The 20,571-nt window shown below is 49.0% G+C and overlaps 1 protein-coding gene across 2 annotated transcripts; it reads right to left on the reverse strand.

Moving 5' to 3' along the window:
- Nucleotides 1-9,151: 9,151 nt before the first annotated feature.
- MYF6 (myogenic factor 6) lies at nucleotides 9,152-14,489 on the reverse strand. Of its 2 annotated transcripts, XM_084811793.1 has the most exons (3): nucleotides 13,901-14,489; nucleotides 13,535-13,625; nucleotides 9,152-12,372 (listed from the first exon to the last, which is right to left on the reverse strand). In XM_084811793.1, the coding sequence occupies exons 1-3, from the start codon at nucleotides 14,474-14,476 to the stop codon at nucleotides 12,254-12,256; spliced, it is 786 nt and encodes a 261-aa protein (XP_084667919.1). In that variant the 5' UTR covers nucleotides 14,477-14,489; the 3' UTR covers nucleotides 9,152-12,253. The 2 variants fall into 2 exon arrangements, with proteins under 2 accessions (XP_084667919.1, XP_084667920.1); XM_084811794.1 differs by lacking the exon at nucleotides 13,535-13,625 and having other exon boundaries at nucleotides 11,711-12,372.
- Nucleotides 14,490-20,571: the final 6,082 nt, after the last annotated feature.

A 20,571-nucleotide genomic window follows, 5' to 3' on the forward strand; every position in this document is an offset into this window, starting at 1 on the left:
TTAGACGCCCCTTCGTGGAGTGGAAGGAGGAGCAAAGAGGCAGATGTGGTTAAACGCGTGTAGAGGGACGAAGAGGAGATTCCAATCCGGATCAGCGATTGTGAGTACAGATCTGGAGGCAGCGGTTGTCCTAGAATAAATTAACCCGGAACAAAAGGAAAGTATGCCATTGATTTCAAGGGGATGCTACTGTTTTTGTGAGTTTCTTATATGAATTTTGTAACTGATTCATCACCGGCTATTTGTTCAAAGGAGCCCTGACTGAATTATGGGTCAATGTAAAACAAATGAAAGCCTGCAACATAGTCGAGGCGCCTTCAGTGAGAGAAAGTTTCCACGTTAATGAAGGTCGCCGCTTCTGCCCGCTAAAGAGTACAGACGATTCATCCTGTATCAGTTCACTTTGAATATATAACCCGAATCAGGAGATTCACAGCACAACCCCAGTGTACACGGAAGTATTCAACGGATGATTATAGCCTCTCTTACCGTCCGATCCTATGCGGGTAAAAACTAATCTGACTAGGTTCACTGGGGAGAACCGCATAATCCCGCCATCTATGTAGAAGTAAGGCCCATTGAGTTCAATGAGGCTCACTCCCAAGTAAGTGTGTCGCACCATAAGTCCCATTATTTTGCAAAGCCTTCACCCATGAACCGCCTTTCACAAAGGACAGTTCCTATGAAAAGTCAACTGGCATCCATGTGCTTCATCCGGGACGGTCCCTATTCATAAATTCAAGCTTCCAATACTAAAGTAGGGGCTTCCAAACCCGCTCCCAATCCCTTTAACAAACCAAGAAAACGGAGGCCAGGTCCCATACCGCTTGCACTGATGCGTTAGGATTTTCACACACACACCTATACACACACCCATCCTAAAGACTTCTGATTCGTTTCATTTGTAGTGGATATCAGTGGGAGTTTCCATGATCAGGGGTGAAGAACCTTTGCCCCCCCCAGATGTTGCTGGAGTCCAACTCCCATCATCCCTGACAAGTGGAGGCTGGTGGCTCCGATTTCGGTAGGGCTGTAAATCCATTCTGGGCTTCAGTCAGAACGAGCCAGAACTCTACAGTAGCTATTCAAAGTGCTGAACCCTATCCCCCAAATGAGTCCAGCACCTTGGATAGCTCCTTTAGAGTTCTGGCTGATTCTGACTGAAAGACTCACGACCCCACCGAAATTGGAGCCACCAGCCCCCCCTGCCCCTGACCAGCCAGCATGACCAGTGGGAACATAAGAGGATCCCCTGGATCAGACCGGCGTTGGTCCATCTAGTCCAACAGCATGAGGTTTCCGAGCAGGGCTTTCCTGCCAGATGTCTCCGAGAAGGACTAAGGCAGGGCAAGACGGCAAGTGCCCCCCTCCCGCTCTGAACATGGAGGTTCTGTTAGCTGTACTAGCTAATCGCAATACCCAAGTTTCTTGGGCTGGAATCAAGCCCAAACTGGCTTGGAAAATGTATGGTGTTGACATGCCCTTGAATTAGAAACTGGATTGGATAGGACTGGGTTGCTGTTCTGTAAACCCACCTTCCCCAACCTGGTCCCCTCCTGGTGTGCTGGCCTCTAACTCCACAAGGACATAAGAAGAGACCTGTCCATAAGGTCCCTCTAGTCCAGCATTCTGTTCACACAGTGGCCAACCAGCCGCCTACAGGAAACCCACAAGCAGGGCAAGAGTGCAACAGCACCCTCCCATCCATGCTCCCCAGCAACTGTGTCCATAGGGGTACTGCCTCTGGTACTGGAGGTAGCAGATAGCCATGAGGACTAGTAGCCATTGATAGCCTTCTCCTCCGTGAATTTGTCCAATCCCCTTTTAAAGCCATCCAAAGTGGTTGGTGGCCATCGCTACATCTTGTGAAAGCGAATCCCATAGTTCAACTATGCGCTGTGTGAAGAAGTCCTTCCTTTTATCTGGCCTGAATCTCCCACCACTCACCTTCGTGGGATGACCCCTTTGGGTTCTCGTATTGTGAGAGAGGGAGAAAAATGTCTCCCTATCCACTTTCTCCATACCCATCACCCCCCAGCCAGCATGGCCATGATGGGAACTGTAGTCCTACACATCGGGAGGAGGGCACCAAGTTGCGGAAGGCTGGTGGCTCCGATTTGAAACAGAGGAAACGCAGCCAAAGCACCGCCACGATGGCTGGGGATGGTGGGAATTGGATTCAATCACATCACGAAGGCACCCCATTGGGTTCAATGTACGGAAGAGGAACTTCTGGATTTCTAGTAGCCGACCCGCGGATCCGTTCTCTCCCCTGGTTCGGGTTTGGGGAGGAATCGCCCGCCATGGCGACCCAGGCAAGCCGTCGAGTTACAGCGTCACCAGTCTCTTTCTCTGCCTGCCGTGGCGCGCTATTCCTGGCCGAGGTACGGGGGGCACATCTGCAAACGCAGCGCGCCGGAAGGGCCAGCGGCACTCGCAACAATCTCGTTTACAGGCGAGCAAGGCGGGTCTCCCTTTCCGCCCCCGCGGCACGTGCGAAGACAAGATCTTGCCGGGAGCGTCGAGGGCCCTCGGGGGGGGGGGGGGGGGCTGCTGCAGCGGACTGCCTGCCGCGCTCTGCTCCTAGCCGAAGGACCACCCGCAGCGCCGTGGGGCGCCTGGGGGCGAGCTGGGTTGCCGCTCAGTGACCTCGAGGGGCACGAAGCAGGACTCCATCCGACGGGAAGCGCGGGAGGGACCGCGGGAGAGGAACGGCGCGCAAGAAGCGACGAGCGCGGCTCAAACAAGACTGGCTGGCCGGGGCGTTGGCATCGGACCGGACGTGGCTGAGCTGGACCACGGGGCGAAGCGGCCTCGCCGCCTCCGGGTGGGTGGAGGACGCTGCCCCATCCCCGGGGCTGAAGTAAAAGGCGTCCAGTCGGCTTCCGTAGGTGGAATTGGCCGGGCGGGGCAGGGGACCGTCTTGTCTTTCGCCTCCGGCAGCAAGACGTCAGGCCTGGCAAGGTGAGAACGAGCCGTGATGGTGGTGGTGCAGTGCGGGTAGTGGGGAGAGACCGTGTGGTGCAGTGGTTACAGTGCTGGACCAGGACTCGGGAGATGCGGGTTCTAGTCCCCACTCGGCCATGACGCTCACTGGGTGACTTAGGGCCACGCACAGACTCTCAGCCCAGCCGACCTCACAGGGTTGTTGTGAGGATAAAATGGAGAGGAGGAGGGGAATGTAAGCCGCCTTGGGTTCCTTGCAAGAGAGGGAAAGGCCAGATATAAATTTAATAATAATGTATACCTGGTTATTGTGCCTTGAAGGGAGAATATACAGAACCACTGGCTATCGTGCACATTCACTCGCTGTTGTTCAGAATGGGCCCAAACGAACAACATTCAGGGGTTTCGCATCGTCTCCCAATGATGTTGGCTCAGAGCTCAGCAGTTTAAAGTACCCGATGTCAGTGTAACTTTTAAGTCCCGTTCATTTCAACGGGTCTAGTAACGATGGATGCAACCCAGGGTAATTTCCTACAGTGCGATTATGTATAGCTGAAGTTGTGTATGTTGGCCCAACGATGTATGGCATTTCCCCCACCCGGTTGGTGCTCCAAATATGTGCTGGCTCCCCATTATTTCAGGTGAAGGCTGTCAAGGTGTGTGATTGTTTACTGCCCTTGAGTAACAGAGGCTACTGTCCCGGACTTAATTGTGGTGACGGATGTTCTCCAAAGGATTTTGATAGTGCTTCAGCAATGCCACATCTCGCCTTCTCTGTCGAGAGCCTTTGGGAAAGTCCTAGGTTTCTTTCGTCTCCAAGAAGGAGGTGGGGGAGCGGGGGAAGAGAGAAAGAGAAAGACCGTCACTCAAGCAAATGTGTAATTAGTATCCCTTCGAGGGGCCGGTTCCCTTTTGGTAAACTGATCTCCAAACAATACACAAACTGTCCAGCCGGGTGCAGGAACTAGAGAAGCGGGGATTGGGAAAGCAAAGGCACTTGTGGGAAGGAACTGGGCACCGACTGAGTGAGTGAAAGACTGCACATGGGATGCAGAAAGCCAGCCAGCAAGAAGTTAACAAATTCCCACCGGAGAGAAAACACCAGGCGGTGGAAGGCCTCTTTCCGCCAGGAGGACGCTGGAGAGGGAGGGGTGTGTGTGTGAGAGTTGACCCAGGACTCACACGTCGATCGAATCGATTCAAGATCCAGCGTTCAAATCAATGGGAAGTCAAGGGCAAACTTGCCATGGTTTTAATGGCCGCGATTGCATGATGTCTCCTAGAGCTCCTGCAGAAGAACGTGAAGCTGGCCTATTTTTGCGTCTGTTTCAGCGACAGGATCAAATCCATATGCCATGGAATTTAGAAAACTTTTGGAAGGGCGTGGGGAGAAAAGCGGGGAAAACGCTTTGTATTTCTTCAGTGAGGGGGGGTTTGTTCCGTATAACAAATATTCACATACAACCGAGAAAGGAGTGGTTGACAAAACGGGGACAGACTTTAAAGGGTGAACGTTTTTCAGCTCCTTCCTTGGAAAGTAAAGCGCAGTTGATCTCAGTGCAGGCACTGGAAGTCAAGAGGACCCTGGGTTTGAGGAGGGCGGACTTCTTAGGAAGGTGGCGGACAGCTGCTATAGGCGTGCAAGGGGGGAGGGATGACAAACGCAGGCGAAAGTTCAAGGAAGAAAGAGAGGTCAACCGCCCCGCCCCCGATAATATATGGCAGCCTTCTCCGACCTAGGACCTTCCAGATGTATTGTACTACACAGCCTATCATCCATAGCCAGCCATGGGCACGCTGGCTGGAGACGATGGGAGTTGTTCTCCAACACATCTGGAAGACATCGGGTTGGGGAAGACTAGTGAGACGGGTGGGGCAAAAACAAAACCATTCTACAGGGGACTAGGAGACATCCAGCTCTGGATGCTGTTCCTCCACCTCTAGGAATCGCTTCCCCTAAAGCTCCGTTTTCTCCATTCAAAATACGTGGGCCTGGAGAGGGGTTGGCAGGTCGGGTTCGTCCCCCAAGCTCCCTCTCGGCCAGTCCGATTCCCTCCCGCAGCCCCGCCCCGGGGCGATGCCACGCCTGGAAGGCGCGTTTGCGCCTGAGCGCACCTATGTCAACACAGCGCGACCTGCCCGGGCCCAGCAGCTGCAGAAGCCATCGGCCTGGCCTGGCCTGGCCTGGCGGGCGAGATCAAAAGCGGCCCGCCTGCTAGAGAAATGCGCCAGGCCGGGGCCTCCGCCTGCCTCTCGGCTCGAGGAGAGGGCGGCCCTCTTCCCTGGGCCGGGCCTCGCGGCCGCTTCCCAGTGACGCTGGCTTCTTCGAGAGGCGCCGAGTGCAGACAAGCCGGCTGGCGTGGATTCGTAGCTCCTTCTTTGCGGGTCCGAGTCCGCTTGGGTCTCTAAGGTTCAGATGCAGCTTGGGTGGGCCTTGCACCCCAAAAGAGTTCTGGGGACCGGCCCAATCCGTCTTCCCGGGCCCATCAGGAGACTGCCCTCCGCTAGGCGGATCCGCCATGCAAGCGTTTGTTTGCTCGCAACTCATCTCCTAGGCGGAGGGGAGGAGTATCCGCCTCTTCTGCTGGAAACAAGAGTTCTGAACAGTTCTGTATCCCAACATCGACCAACCTCAGATCATAACCGATCCACGGGATGAACCGTGTACACACACACACACACACACACACACTCCTCCAGGAGTGGTTGTTTAATACGTATGGTTCAACAGTCTCACCAGGGTGAGTGCGGGTTGTATCCAATGTTAGTTACTCCTACCTAGAGTAGGCCCATTGAAATTAATGGGATTTCAGTTAGACTAACGTTGGATCCAATCCAATACGTATAATGTATTGCATATGTAATGCATATATAGCGCGCAACTGGCTCTCAAATGGCTTCCCTCCATCCTTCACGGTGGAAACAAATGCAAAACTGCAAGGCCACAAAGCTCTTGGGCTGGTCATTAGTCTATGACCAGGGGGAGAGACTCCCTTTCAAAACTGCTGTTCATATATATATATATATATATATATCCTCTCCTCTCCCACAAGCGTGAAAGCTGGGGAAGGGGAATTGCACACAAGAGGCAGTATCCAATGTTGGTCTTCCTCAGAGTAGACCCATTGAAATGAATGGGTCTTCTGCGTAGGACCAACATTGGATGCCACCAAATGGATTTTTGGATCAGCAGCATCATACAAGAGTATCTTCTAGGTGCAAAATCGCCAGATGGTCTGGGAACGTAGGATTTGGCATGAGTCAAGGGTTTCTTTTAAGGCAAGGATGTCCAACCTTTTTCATCCTGAGGAACAAAACTATTTGGAGAAGTTCTCAGGTCCTGGTGGTGGGCAGGGCAAAAGGCGCGGGGCCAAAAATGCCAGCACATTATAGCTTAAAGCTCTGATTGCCAGTAACTAAACCTTAGGAAAGGCATTTCAGTCTCTGAGAATGGGAAAGAACTAGTAAAGTCAGGACAGCACCAGAGACCTGCTGGGGGAAAGGGAGTGGGGCAGGGAAGGGGCGTGGCCATCTAGGGGACCCTGGAGAGCCTGACTGGGACCCAAGGATGGTGGTTTTGGCCCATGGGCCTTAAGTTCCACACCCTTGTTCTACAGGATTCAGATTTGTTTCCATTCCAGTTCTTGATTTGTGCTTGTGGTCTTTCCAGCGGCACCTGGTTGGTCACTGTGAGAACCAGGACACTGGACTAGAAAGAACATAAGAAGAACCTTGCTGGATCAGACCAAGGGTCCAATCTAGTCCAGCATTTTGTTCACACAGTGGCCTACCAGCTGCCCATGGGAGACCCACAAGCAGGACATGAGTACGGCAGCAGGCCTTTTGTCAGTGAGCGAAGGGAGCATGGCAGGAGAGAGAAGATGGCAAAGGTACCCAATGTTCATTTCTGCTTTTTCTTTCTTTTTTTTTTTTACAATTCTTCACTCTTTCCCCAGACCCAAATCTTGTTCAGTTTACTGTAAATGGAAGGCAATGGCCCAGGGAACAGAATCGGAGGGGTAACCATTTCAGACAGCTCACTGCCTAGAGTGGCCAGGCAGCCAGCCAGATGGGTGGCGAATAAATCTAAGAAAGAAATAAAATAAATAAAGGAATGAGATAAAAGTCCAGGTGAGAGGTTTTGATGTGGCTGGGGAATGCTGGGAGTTTTAGGATTTTTTTTTGGTCTAAACATGCATAGGATTGTGCTCCAAGGCTGCAATCCTATACCCACTTACTTACTTGGGAGTAAATCCATCCAAGTCAGGATGGATGGGTGGGGGAGGGGGGGTGCCACTCTGAGCTCAGGTGCTCTCTCCATAGAGTATTCAGAGCTACACCCTACATGGGATCATAAAATGGGGTTTCTAGGGTCAAGAGCCTCAGCCACTCTCGTTTCAGAAACTGAGCATAACCTCCTTACAGTGTCTCATACAAACCCACCACCCCACCTGTCCGTCCCAAATGAATGAAAGGAGAAGACTGATTCTGGCTTACCTGCTCAACAGTCTCCTGCAATCTGGTACCCTCCAGATGTGTTAGACTACAGTGCCTATCATCCCAGCTGGGGATGTAGTCCAATGCATCTGGAGGGCTGTGGATTCCAGACGAAAGCTTCTTCCTTAAAATCCATACCCCTTGAGAACCGGGGATGGTTAAAGGGAGTAACAGTGCAATCCTATGCATGTCTACTCAGAAGTAAGTCTCACTGAGTTCAATGGGACTTACTCCCAAGTAAATACACACAGAATTGGAGCCTACCCCGAGCTTCATGTTATGTTGAACACCATGGACATTGGCCCAACCCTGGAATGATGGCGGGTGTGATTGCGGGGGCAGCCAGGAGGCTGTCTACAGGTAAACATCCCCCTGGCTTCCCCCGCAACCATCTAAGTAAGGCGGCTTCCTCAACGGCTAGAAACGAATTTCAGCACATGTTCATCCAAACAAGCCACAAACAATGGGGGCATCGTAGATCGTGGCCCAGTTTGTTGCCCGGCGACACTCTCCTATAAAGAACACCCTAGTTTATGATCACCCCCAGAATCTTATCAATACTCGTCTGCGACAGTGTTAGCCTCCGCCAAAAAAAGAAAAATGGAGAGGGAAGTAGCCAGTAGCAGGCGGAGGAGAGGCTCTTCCCCTCGATAAAAAAAATCATCCATGGCTGTCTAAAGTGAGCCATACAGGTGAGCTTCCCCGTTTCAGTAAGTAAACCCGAGAGGGAGAGGATCGCTTTCATGTGTTCTTAAGCCGGCTCACTTGGAGGGCTCCCTCTCTCTTTCCCTGGAGTGTGGGCGGAGAGGGGACAAATATATATATATATTTTAAACCTCGTTAGATCCAGACACAACTCTGCTTGTCTCTCTGCAGCCCTTGCCCCGTCGATCTCGTGCCCCGACGGCCGTGTTTGCTTTGACTTTATAGTTAGGTAAAGATTATCATTATTAATATCAAACCCAAGCAATTTAATTGCAAACACACCCAGGGCGCTTTCGCTGTAGCCACCGAGGTCGCCGCCACTCCGCGGCGGCGGGGGGCGGGTTGTTAATGAGAAACCTTGAAGGTCCCAGCTCCTACTCCAAACCATTTCTCACGTTACTTTGCGTTGCTGGAGGCGAACCCAACACCGTTTGCTGCGGCTAAAATATCAAAAGAAAGGGAGGGCGGGATTAGAGAGATGGCGGGGAGGGAGACGTTTTGAGTTTCTGGCAAGTTTCTTAGACTACGATCCTACGCACATTTACCTGGGAGTAAGCACCATTGTACATAGTGGTTCTTACTTTCGAGTAAACACATTTAGGATCCTATTCTTAAGAGTTTTAAGGACTGGGACTCCTGAACAGAGCTAGGAAAGTAACTCCAGGGGCAGATTTGTCTACTTAATGCACTTAGACTACAATCCCATACCCAGTTACCTAGGACTAAATCCCATTGAACTCAGTGGGGCTTACTTCTGAGTTGCCATATACACAGTTGCACTGTTAGGCTGCAATGCTGTATCCATTTACCTGAGAGTAAGTCTCAGTTAATTGAATAGGAATTACTTCTGAGCAGACATGCATGGGACTGCACTGTTAAACTTGTTCAGCTTCCATGACTTACCATGTTTTTTTAAACAAAAATAACAAGCCTTAAGCTATGAAACCTATCCTAAAATGTAAGCGTCATTGGTATGAAAGAGAAACATTTGATCACTATGTTTGCGAAGGGCTGTTCTTTATACACATGCTTGACAAATTCTGAATACCCTATAATAATTGACAAATCTGAGTGCATAGCAAAAAAGGATTATAAAACAGGGTTTCCTTTACATTCCAAGTGCAACCATAACACAGTTACTTACAAATGAACCACATTGACCTCAATGGGAATTAACTTCTGAGTAAATGTGTGCAGGAGATATTGCAGCAGTCTTGTGGCACCTTAAAGAGTAACAAATTTATTCTGGCATAAGCCTTCGTGTTCTATAGTCCACTTCACCAGATGCAAGATTCATCATGCTGAAACGTGTGAGTTTATTTCCTATGCAATTTAGATATAACTCTGCATGAAATGCATATATTAGGTAAGGTTCTTTGGCACCAGCTTTACAGTTAAAATGTCATCAATGCTTGGGTGTCTATAATCTCCGAGAGCTATTTTCTGAACACAGTTATCCTCTGCCGTTTTTGTATTTGTAGCGAAGTGCGCCCTCAAAATCCCAGAGCCCATCATTCTATCTCTAGCATGTAACTTTGCTAATGGTATGTAAGAATTACAATTACCCTCTTAACTGGTCCTATTGAAAGGAGTGGGCCTTACTTCTGAGGGAAATGTGGCTAAAAAGAGTGGAAATACAGTAGACAATATTAAATGATAGCAATAAAATTTTTACAGCAATTTTAGGGCAGGCTGAATCATACTATACACAGCTTTGGAATCTATATCCTACTCATATTTACTCATCAATCCTAGTCATCATTACTCGGACGTCCTCCTAATGCATTCAATGGGACTTACTCCCAGGTAAGTGTGCGGAGAATTGCAGCTTAGAATTTTGAATTATATTGCAACATTCCTTTTAAAAAATGATTATTTACAGTATCGACAGCTCAGTTCTGGGCAATTCTCTTTTGGGGGGGAAGGGTGGGGAGATCTTTTATAAAATAGGCAGGCGCTCTTTGTCCTAGGAAATATACAAAAAAGGAACTCCCACTGATTTCCATGGGCTTTACTCCCAAGCAAGTGAACACGTGATTGCAGCCCTAGTAGGCTGCAAGGAATGGAGTCTTTCTTTCTGTGGATCAAGGGGAACAGTCCCAGGGGAACCATCTAAAGAGGAGTGCGAAAGAACAATCCCATTCATGACAATGAGGCTTCCTTAGGAGAACTCCTAGGTGGATTGTGGCCCAAGAGAGCATTCCCTGTAGTTTGCCAAGCCAGCCTGGTTCTATGTGAGAGGAGTGAGATCTGCCATCTTTAGGTGCATAAACATTGAAGAAACTGTGCAGATGCACAAAATACTATCAGAAATACACACACACACACACACACACACACACACACACACACACGGGAGTTCCACATAGCTGCAGGGTGGAAATTCTACCTCTTGCTAAGCATTGTGGGGCAGGAGGAGGAGGAGAGAGACATTGAATGTGTTATGGTTTCCTGGTGGTTGCCCCTTCTTACAATTATAAACAAGTCTGGTACAACTTGTAAAGTTCTCCTTTCAAGGAGAGTGGGCTTTTCCAGCCTCAGAAGTGGTTTCTTTTTCTACATGCCTCAGAAGGGGAGTGTTGTTTGCCCTCGGCCACTTAACCCCTTCCTATCACAGGTCCCCATCTCAAGGGACTTTGACAGACTTCTATCAGAGCCCCTCTAGAACTCACACCCATAAATTGTACCCAAAACAAGGCTGGGTTTTTAAAAAAAAATCCCGGATGCTTCCCCACCCCACACAACCCCAAAAGGAGGGAGGGGAAAAACTTAGATCTTGTCAATATCATGGAGATAGGATGCATAGGGATTCCTCTTATAAAACACACACACACAGCTGGTAGGTGTTCCTTGGGAATTGTGCAAGAGAACATTGCAGGACATTTTCTAATTATTCAAATGCCGTTCTGCATGAGTAGGTGCTCTTTGATGCATGAGGCCTAGTAACTTAATGGATTTTAAATCTAACACAGATGTGCGAAGGAATACAGCAGCATGAGGTTGCTGGGTGAATGTGGCAAGCCTAGAAGCCAAGCAAAGGAAGAGACTTTCTACATGTCTCAGAAAACAGTTGACAGACAAATGGGATCACCAAACAAGTGGGATCACTAAACCACTTAGTCCCTTGTTTATCTCATAACTTCAGAGGAAGTACTCCAAGGACTTTATCCTGATTCCAGTCAAGAAATGGCCTTTGATTTGTTACCTTTGGCAACCACAAGGGGTTCCTAAGGAAATTCCATACACTTAGGAGGAACATCCATCCCTCCACTTATACTATAAAAGCTCAATCTTATGCCTGTCTACTCAGAAGTAAGTGCCACCTAGCTCAATGGGACTTACTCCCCAGTAAGTGTGCCTATGATTACAACCCAAGTCTTACAGGGTTGAAGGAGTTGCTAATATTCTTTTGACTAAAACAGATCCCAAACTTGAGGGGAGGAAGAGAAATAGGAATCCATAAACTTTCTTCTTGTTCTTGTTGTTCTTCTTCTTCTCCCCAACATCTTGAAATGCTTAGTTCAATCACCCTGAAAGGGTCAAAAATCCTCAATAACAACTTCATACCCAAAGAGATTTATTTTACAACCTCAAACTCATCTAGCTTACCTTATATACACGGATCACATTTTAAATAGATATTTATGTTGTTTATTTTTAAAAAAAAATTACTAAAATTATATACAAAAAAATCCCACACACAAACACAAAACCTAAATCTCAGGAATTTTTAAAAAATAATAATAAAACACAACCAGGAGCTTCCTTCAAACAGGAATGAATTTTGAATTATGCAAAGAAGATGCTCACTAAACCACAATGCAATATATTAATTATAAAAGTAGAGAAAGAGCCATTTTAGATTAAAATTAAAACACATTGAAAAGGAGGGGGGGATGAAAGCAGGACTGTGCACTTTATCAGAAGGCAAAACTTTCTTTTAAGAAGATGCATTTTTATTTGTTCAGCTGTGTGCCTTTTCACAATGCCTCCCCACCTCCATCTAGGATTTCCAGAAGATTAAATTAATTCTTGATTTAGTTTAAAGGGCGAAGACGATAGACAGTTCCTTGCGCTGTCCGTTTCCAAAAATACTACCGAATCGCTACTTTTCCACCACTTCCTCCCCGTTGGGGACTTTGCGGTCTTCCGAAGAGATACTGTCCACAATAGAAGAAAGGCAACGGAGGCTGCTGGACGCCGATGAGTCCACGAGGGGACCTCCTGGTTTTGAAAGAAAATAAGAAAGCCATTTTAATAAATCGGGATCAGGACCGAATGAGAATAAACAGAAGCGATGTGCAAAATTATTGCGGATTAAGGCTGCAATTCTATACCCACTTACCTGGGAGTAAGCTCCATTGAACTCAGTGGGACTTACTTCGGAGTAGACAATTATAGGATTGCACAGTCACACTGACGATGGAGCTTTCCTGAGCTTAAATCCACTCTCCTTGATTTCCATCGAGGGTCTTACAAACCAAAGTAAACGAGGACGGCATTCCTCGCTTTCCACTCCCACACCTTGCTGTGTGGGCTTACTTTCTAGTAAAAGAGGCTCAGGCAGCGGCCGTTACCTGCGGTCCCAATCCCAAGCACGTGCTCAGAAGTAAGCACTTCCCCCTACATCCCGTAGGGCTTCAATTTCTAGGAAGTATTTTAGGATTTCAGCCACAGAGGCCCCTATGCGGGGCAAAGTCCCCCTGGAAGCATCGGGTGCTACTCCTTCCAGGGCAATAAAACTCAGAACGGGGGGAGGTCACTCAGGCGACAATCCACACCATTTACTCTGGAGTAAACCAATTGAAGTCAGTCGGACTACTGCGGAAAGGAAGGGCTGCCTTCTACGGGAGTGGCCTGATTTCTTAGGATCCGGGTGGACATCAGTTCCCGTGAAAGGAAACAGAGGGTTGACTTCTGAGTAACCGTATTTAGGGTGAGGACTGCGGCTGCAAGCTAAGGAGGAAGTCCCATTGAGCCCAGTGCTTAGGATCGGGCCGCTCGCCGCTCCTGGTTTACTGTGGCAGAAGCTTCCGTTGGCAAAGCTAGCCTGACCGCCCGCCGCCGCCCCACCCCCACCGCGCGCGTTCACACGACCCGTCTCTCCTGGGGGGGGGGAAGCGCCCCGCTGCTTCACTTCATAAAGAGTCGCTCGCGCGACCGCTTGGAGCTAAGCGCGCCGGAGATCCACGCGACTCAACCGCAGAGGCGTAGGACTTGAGAGGGGGCGGCGGCCAAGCCAGGCGAGCTCTGCGGAGCGCAGGTGTTCGGGCTCGGGCCGGGGCGCGAGAGGCCCCGCACAGCAAGCCCCCGCTTTCCCAGCCGGCTCAAGCACACGCCGATCTCACCCGCCGTCCGCTGCCCGCGGAGGCGCGTTGCGCTTTACCTTCCTTGGCGCCGCTCGGCAGCGCCCGGGAATGCTCAGAGCCGCTCGGCCAGTCGGCGCCGCAGGTGCTCAGGAAGCCGGGCGTGGGCATCTGAAGGGCGAAGGCGAGAGAGAGAGGGGGCTGAGGGCGGGGGCCCTGGGTCGGGGAAAGTGGGGACGGAACGGGGGGGTCCGCTCTCCACCAGCAGATCCGCAGATCGCCCAGCCGCGTTCGTCAGCCGCCTCCAAGCCGCCCGGCCGGCCTGCCGCCCCCCGCCCCCCACGCGCGCGCGCGGCCTCCTCCACGTCTCCTCCAGGCTGGCGTGGGTAAGTCCAAGGGACGCGCCCCGGGCCTCGGAGCGCAGCAGTGGCAGAGGCGGCGCTTACGTTTCCCGGCTTGGGGTTGCTGAAGCTGAAGGTGCCGCCGCCGCCGCCGCCGCCGGGCAGGAGCAGCTCCTGGCTTTTGTCTTGCTGGTCGAGCCGGTGCAGGAGGTCCTGGAGCCTCTCGATGTAGCTGATGGCGCTGCGCAGGATCTCCACCTTGGGCAGCCGCTGGTTGGGGTTGGCCACCGTCCGCCTCTTGAGGGCCTCGAAGGCCTCGTTGATCTTCTTGAGGCGCCGCCTCTCGCGCAGCGTGGCCGCCTTGCGCCGGTCGGTGGGCGCCGACTTCCTCTTGCACGTCTTGCAGGCCCAGATGAGGCACTGGCCCGGGCAGTGGGGCGCCTGAAGGAGGCCCGGCGGGGCCAGCACGTGCTGCTCCTCGCCGCCGCTGCTGCTGCTGTCGCTGCCGCCGCCGCCGGCCTCCGGGCCCAGAGGGTCCTGGCACGAGGCGGGCGACAGGGCGCTGCCGTCGCTGCCCGGGTAGAGCGGCGAGCCCTCGGCCATGTCCAGCGGCTGCAGGGCCCCATTGTCGCCGTCCAGGTAGAAGAAATAGGAGCCGGATTCGAAAAGGTCCATCATCATGCTCTCGCCCTGCGCCTCTGTGCAGCCTCCGGGAGGTGGGTGAGGGGCTCCCGAAAGAAGCCCCCAGAGAGCTCGAAAGAGAGAGGGAAGCGGCCCGACGGAATTTAATTAGCGCGGTGACATAAGGGCCCCGGCAGCTTTATATATAGTAGCCGCTGAAACTCTATCCAACTTCTAGCTGTCGCGGCGCATCACCCTCCAGAAGCCCAGGCCAAAAACAACCACGCTCTCCTCCTCCTGGGTGCTGCTGGCCCCAGAGACCGTCGTCACCTAGTCAGAAAGGGGCAGAAAAAGGACGACCCCCACCCTGCCACACACACAAAACCTGGAGACCCATTAAGGAAGGGGTGTGTGCAAAGTTCAGCCCATGTGAATTGCTCGCCTGTGTGTGTGCAAAATCCGGGAGGCTGATTTCAGTCCAAAGCACCAAGGCTTAAAACGAAAATCCGTCCCTGCTCTGGGCTAAGTATAGAACTCCAAGGAGGGACTGGATAGGCTATAATGATTATACTTCAAATAGGCTGGCTAATATCTTTGTGGGATTGTGTGCTGGTGGTGCTTTCTAAAAACACACATGCCATTCCTGTGACCCAGATGCGTTAGGCCCAGCCCGAGAGTCTTAAGGAGCCCTCCTGCTGGGAGAACTGCTAAGGCAGCTTCACTAACCTGGGGTTGTTGGACTACAACTCCCAGCATTCCCTAGCCAGCATGGAGGGCACCAGGTTGGGGAAGGCTACTCTAGGGAATGCTGCCAAGAGAAGAGCCCCAGCCGCTCACAGTGGTAGTGATGGAGTGTCATAGCTGGACTGAATTCCTGGCATCTCCCAAATGGGGCCCTATCTAGGGAGCCTTCAGGCAAATTCACAGGACCAGATTGGCATGGGATGAATGTGCATGGAGTGGATCTGTGCACCACATTCACTGTATGTCAAATTGCCCACCGTGAAATTCCATCCATATTTACTTATCCACTTGTAAATGATGCGCTGGTTGACACACATGCGTAGATAGCACTGGGTTGCCTTTACCCAGACAATCCAGAGCTACCAGTTCAGATCTTTACCAGGATGGCAACAGTCTGCTCATAGCAGAGCAATAGGCGCTGGCCCCTTTTCATTGTGCAGGTATAATGCAGGTGCTCAACACAGACATCCGAGGGCACAGATTCTGATTGGCACAATCTTTGCACTATGAAAAGCAGGGCGATGACGTGAGTCAGGCATCTGCTCCATCTTTCTTCTGTGTGGAGTGCCTATGGCATACATGATGTTCTCTGTGTACAGAGGTATCCCTGCTCCTCCATTCAAAGACTGCTGTCCTCGTAGGTAAATATTTGAATGGGCCTCAGTGACTCACAGCCGAATCCAGGAAGTAACTCTGTTGAAAAGCATTGTGATTTGAATATTAGGAAGCTGTCTTATACTGAGTCAGACCATGGGTCCATCTCGCCCAGTATTGTTGACACTGACTGGCAGCAGCTCTCCAGAGTTCGAGACAGGAGACTTTCCTAACCCTACCCGGAGATGCCGGGGATTGAATCTGGGGCAGTCTGTGTGCAAAGCAGGTGCACTGCCACTGAGCTACAGCCCTCAATTCTGTCTGTCCCTTTTGGTCTGTGATGTGCCATTCATACATTCACTCACCAAGATGCTGCAGATGAACATGGTACATGCAGCCAAATGGAAAACTGATAATTAGTAGCAGCTTGGTATGACAGTTTTTACCATGTCCCCATTCCACTTGATACCTAATACGTTGTGGATGCTCTGTCTGTCTGTGTGACAGTGTGGCCATTCACTGAATTTGGGGATTAAATTTCAGAGAAGGACATATTTTATGTTGTTGTGTTCTTAATCCTTGAGAGGGTGTTTTTCTATGTATGTGAACAGTAACATGACAAAACTAAGGGTAAAAAGGCCAGTCTGTCTTCCTGCCTGTTTTCCCATTACTGTATTGGAATTCATCCATGGCATTTTTGTTTTTAAAAATCTGGGACTGATTAAACTATTTTGATTTTTCCTACTGATATCGGAGGCAATAGGGTTTTGTTTTTAATGAATAGATACTGGAGGATTAGACATCAGATTTCCCTCAGACATGAGAATGGCTCATCCAAAATGGAAAAACAAGCTTAATATGTTCACTAAACATTTTAGTCACAGGAGCACAATAGTTAACCTGCACATTTCATTGTTAGTTTGTAATGACTAGTATGCAATAGCACCATCCTTTTGCATCCTTCTGTAAGGTTATTCATTTTTTAAAAATCCTGCTTAATTATGTTTTTAAAAAAGACTGAAAAACAGATATATGACCAGAAGCAGAAATATGACTGGGTTTTTAAAAATTACAAAGTTGCAGTCCTCCTGATTGTGGAAAACTGCTTAACAGAGTGGACTTACAGTCCATATTTCACATATTTTCAAAAAGGTTCCTGCTTTTGAGACCGTCATCTTGAGTCATTTTTTTATATCTTGCAGCAAATATACACATTTATTCTTGTAAAGTGCCAAACTTTTGCTGTGCTGATTTATTTCCCACTTCATTTTCATGTCAGAGCCATTTGTACAAAACAACTCCTACACGAAGAAGAAAAAAGCATGCCTTACTGGAAAAAAAAAATGCATGGAAAACTATAGTGTTTATTACATGGTCCCTTTTCAGTTTTTCCTGCGAGGCTGTTTCATGCTTATGGATCCCCACAAGAAAATGAAACTATTGGGAAGACTTCACATTTTAGAAATAAACATGCTAATTGGTCCTGGGACTGGCAGACATGTTTCCAAATCCTTGACATGATTAAGGGAAGGTTCTGTATAGAGTACGATTTTAAATCGCACCATCTTTTGTGGGGTTCCAAAATACAAATCCCTTTGGACCTAGATAAGTGGCTATGTGGGATTCAAAATACAAGAGATGTACAGAGAGGGTGCTTTGCACTAGCAAAGCTACTGTGATGTCTTCTGCAAAGCAGTTGGGACAAGTCTGTGCTGCTCTGGTATTGATAACCCCACTTTCTATTCCCTCCTGATTCTCTTTTTTCCCTAAACGCCCCTTGCACAGTACTTTCAAGGGTTTTCAACCTTGCAGATTGCTGTTGCTGCTGTCCCAGTGCTGGAAGTGAGTCCAGTTCCCAGGCAGTGGAGTGGTACACGGGTATAGGCTGTCTCCCTCAAGCAGCCTCCAGATGTTTTGGACTACAGTTCCTATCAACCCCAGTCCAAAACAGCTGGAGGATCCTAAGTGCCTAGTTGCCTACCTCTATGCTGATGCTGGGGCCTTAATGCTCAGTCTTTGGCAATCTAGTCTTGCATCACACAAGGTCCACAGCCACTGTGCAGTGGTGCATAGGAACCACATTTTTTATTCCCTTCACTCTCAGACAATCAAGTTGATCTTATCTGTATTAGCATGTGGGGCCAGTTCACACATGCATATACATCTTCAGTCTCAAAATGTTATTACTCAGTACTTGAACATTTGCAGTTGTATGTGTGAACGGTCTCCATTGAAAGCATTGGGGTAAGCACATGATTGGGGAACACCCCCCCCACACACACACACACATGCCCACTGGATGTGTAAGGCATTCCCTCCTCACCCAATCAGTGAATATGTATCTGTGTTGAAGGTGAAAAGTTCTGTGCGTGACATTTGATCTGCAGTGGCATTTTCACACATGGAAGACGTTATTTGATGGTGCCATTATCAAGGGATAGTTTTAGAAAGTTCTGGATAAGATTTCAGTGTAATTAGATAAGTGGGCAGCTCTCTGATGATGGGTTTGTGGAATCTAATTATTATTCAAGTCTTGTAACTGAATATTATTCTGCATTTTATCTCTGTCCTTTGAGGCATATCTGTTTCTGTTCCTTAATTTTACTGTATGTTTTTGATTGGCACTTGCTTTTGTAAATTCTGCTGGGGAGCTGATGGAACGTGGCAAATTAGTTTTAGGAAGCGACAACTAGGGATGTCAGAGGAATCTGTTTTCGGGGTACAGCTCAGCGAGTTGTCGCTAGCTCAGCCCCCTGGACTCCGGGTCATGCATCCCCAAGCTGGCCCGACCACAGTGAGTTGGGCCAGCTCACAGTTTTCCACATTTTTTATTTGTGCAAAATTGTGGGTGTGACTACTTATAGAAATCGCAATTTGTACAAAACCACAGCCGCAAATACCACAATTTGCACACAATTACAGGCGTAAATGGTCTAATTAGACCATTTACGCCTGTAATTGTGCGCAAATTGTGCTATTTACAGCTGTGATTTTGTGCAAATCACAATTTCCATAAATATTTACACCCACGATTTTGCACAAAACGTGACTTGTGGATAAATAAAAGGGCGCCAAAGTTCCCGAGTTTTGGAAATGTGTGCCAAGTTGGGGGCGCTGCAGGGATCCATCAAGGCAAAAATGAGCAGGATTTCCCAGCGATGGACAACCCTAGTGACAACTGCAAGTTGATCTTGGGGGGCTTCCATCTCCGCCCTAGCCAGCAGCAGTATCATAATGCTGTTCTCTTGTCAAGAGTGCAGTTTTTAGACTCGGGATGCTATGATTGTGATGCCCAAGTGCACTAGAATGGAGATGGGGTGGTTAACTCCTTTAAAGGGCTGGATGGCATGGGAGGCCTTCTCCTAATTTTTCTAAATCCCTTATTCAGCAGTATTCAGCAGGCAGGCAAAAGGCTGGCAGTCAGGTGACCCAGAGAGAGAACCTCATGACCTCCTTTAGCAACCAGTTCTTCAGACTGAGGAAATGCAGCAGATCCCCAAGGTGGGAGATGCTGGGCTCTGGGATACAACAAAAACCAAACCCGGCCCAAAGCGACAAACCTCAAAAGGGGCTAAAGAAAACGGTATTGTTTGTTTGCAGATGCATTACAATGTCTTATTACTCTAACCTACCCTTTGTCAGAAGCAGCTAAAAATTAATTCTGAAAGTATAATTCAAATAATGTATCATGGGGAAAAGAACACATTCAGATTATACACAACCATATCATGCCATTTAAAAACATTTTTTGGAGAGTGGGGAAGTAAATGAGTGCCTGTGGAAGCAGCTTATCACACCATCACCTTGCAGCCTCCATGCTTATGGTCCCTCTCTGCTCCCATTTTGGCTGCTGTGCATTTACAAGGACCAAGCATACCTTTTCCTTCCATCACCAGCGCAGGCTGCAGCCTGACCATTGGGACTACTGTGCAAGAGCGCAGCTGCACTGTGGCAGTGGATGAGAATCTCTGAATGTGCTCTCCGGCTGGAAGCAGCAATTAGAATGCCTGGTGTGCTGGGTGGCGTGCAGCACTTGCTTCCTAGGGGCTTGTATGCCATCTTTTTGGAAATTTAAAAATAATAACCTTCCACTTATTTCTTTTTTTAAAAAATCCTGTAGATACCCCACCATTTGACCGTTATTGAAGTCACGGGGCAAACATCTATTTGTTTGTTTTAGGGATTTATGCTGTGCCCTCCAAATAGATTCCCAGGGCAGCTTACAATGTTAAATAAAAAATGCAATAAAAAGCATTTAAAAAGGCACACACACTACAGCAGAGATACGGAACCTGCAGCCCATGGAGGTTCTGCATCTGACCCACAGAGCTTCTTTGGGTTCTTCCAGGGTGTGGGGTGTGGCCTTCACTCTCTCCTGGCACCCCACATTCTTTCAGACATCACACAGATAACACACAGCCATTCACACGGGGTGATGGAACTGAAAGTATAATGCACAAGCAAACATATAAGTTAAATATTGGCTCTTGCTTGCGTATCTTTCAAACTTAGACAATTCCCCCCCCCCCACTTATACTTGTTAGATTTCCATCACTCTGGGAACTCTACAAAATGAATAAAAATATGAATTCAGCCTATATGAGTAAAAGTGAAGAATCAGTCAGAAAATCCATTTGGATGACTAATATACCATTTCTTCTTCTTCTTCTTTTTGAAGACAGAGGTATTTTACAAATCACCTTTGCTGAGACCTTGGCTAGCCAAGTGTTTCTAATTATTATTGTTGCCCTTTGAGCCAAAACGGACTTTAGTGTTCAGATCAGTTGCAAGACCCGCTTGTCGTCTCAAGGTGCAAC

The sequence above is a fragment of the Heloderma suspectum genome, chromosome 7 (genome assembly GCF_057233095.1).
Source record: "Heloderma suspectum isolate Gila_16-S chromosome 7, 16-S_ref, whole genome shotgun sequence".
Lineage (NCBI taxonomy): Eukaryota > Metazoa > Chordata > Lepidosauria > Squamata > Helodermatidae > Heloderma > Heloderma suspectum.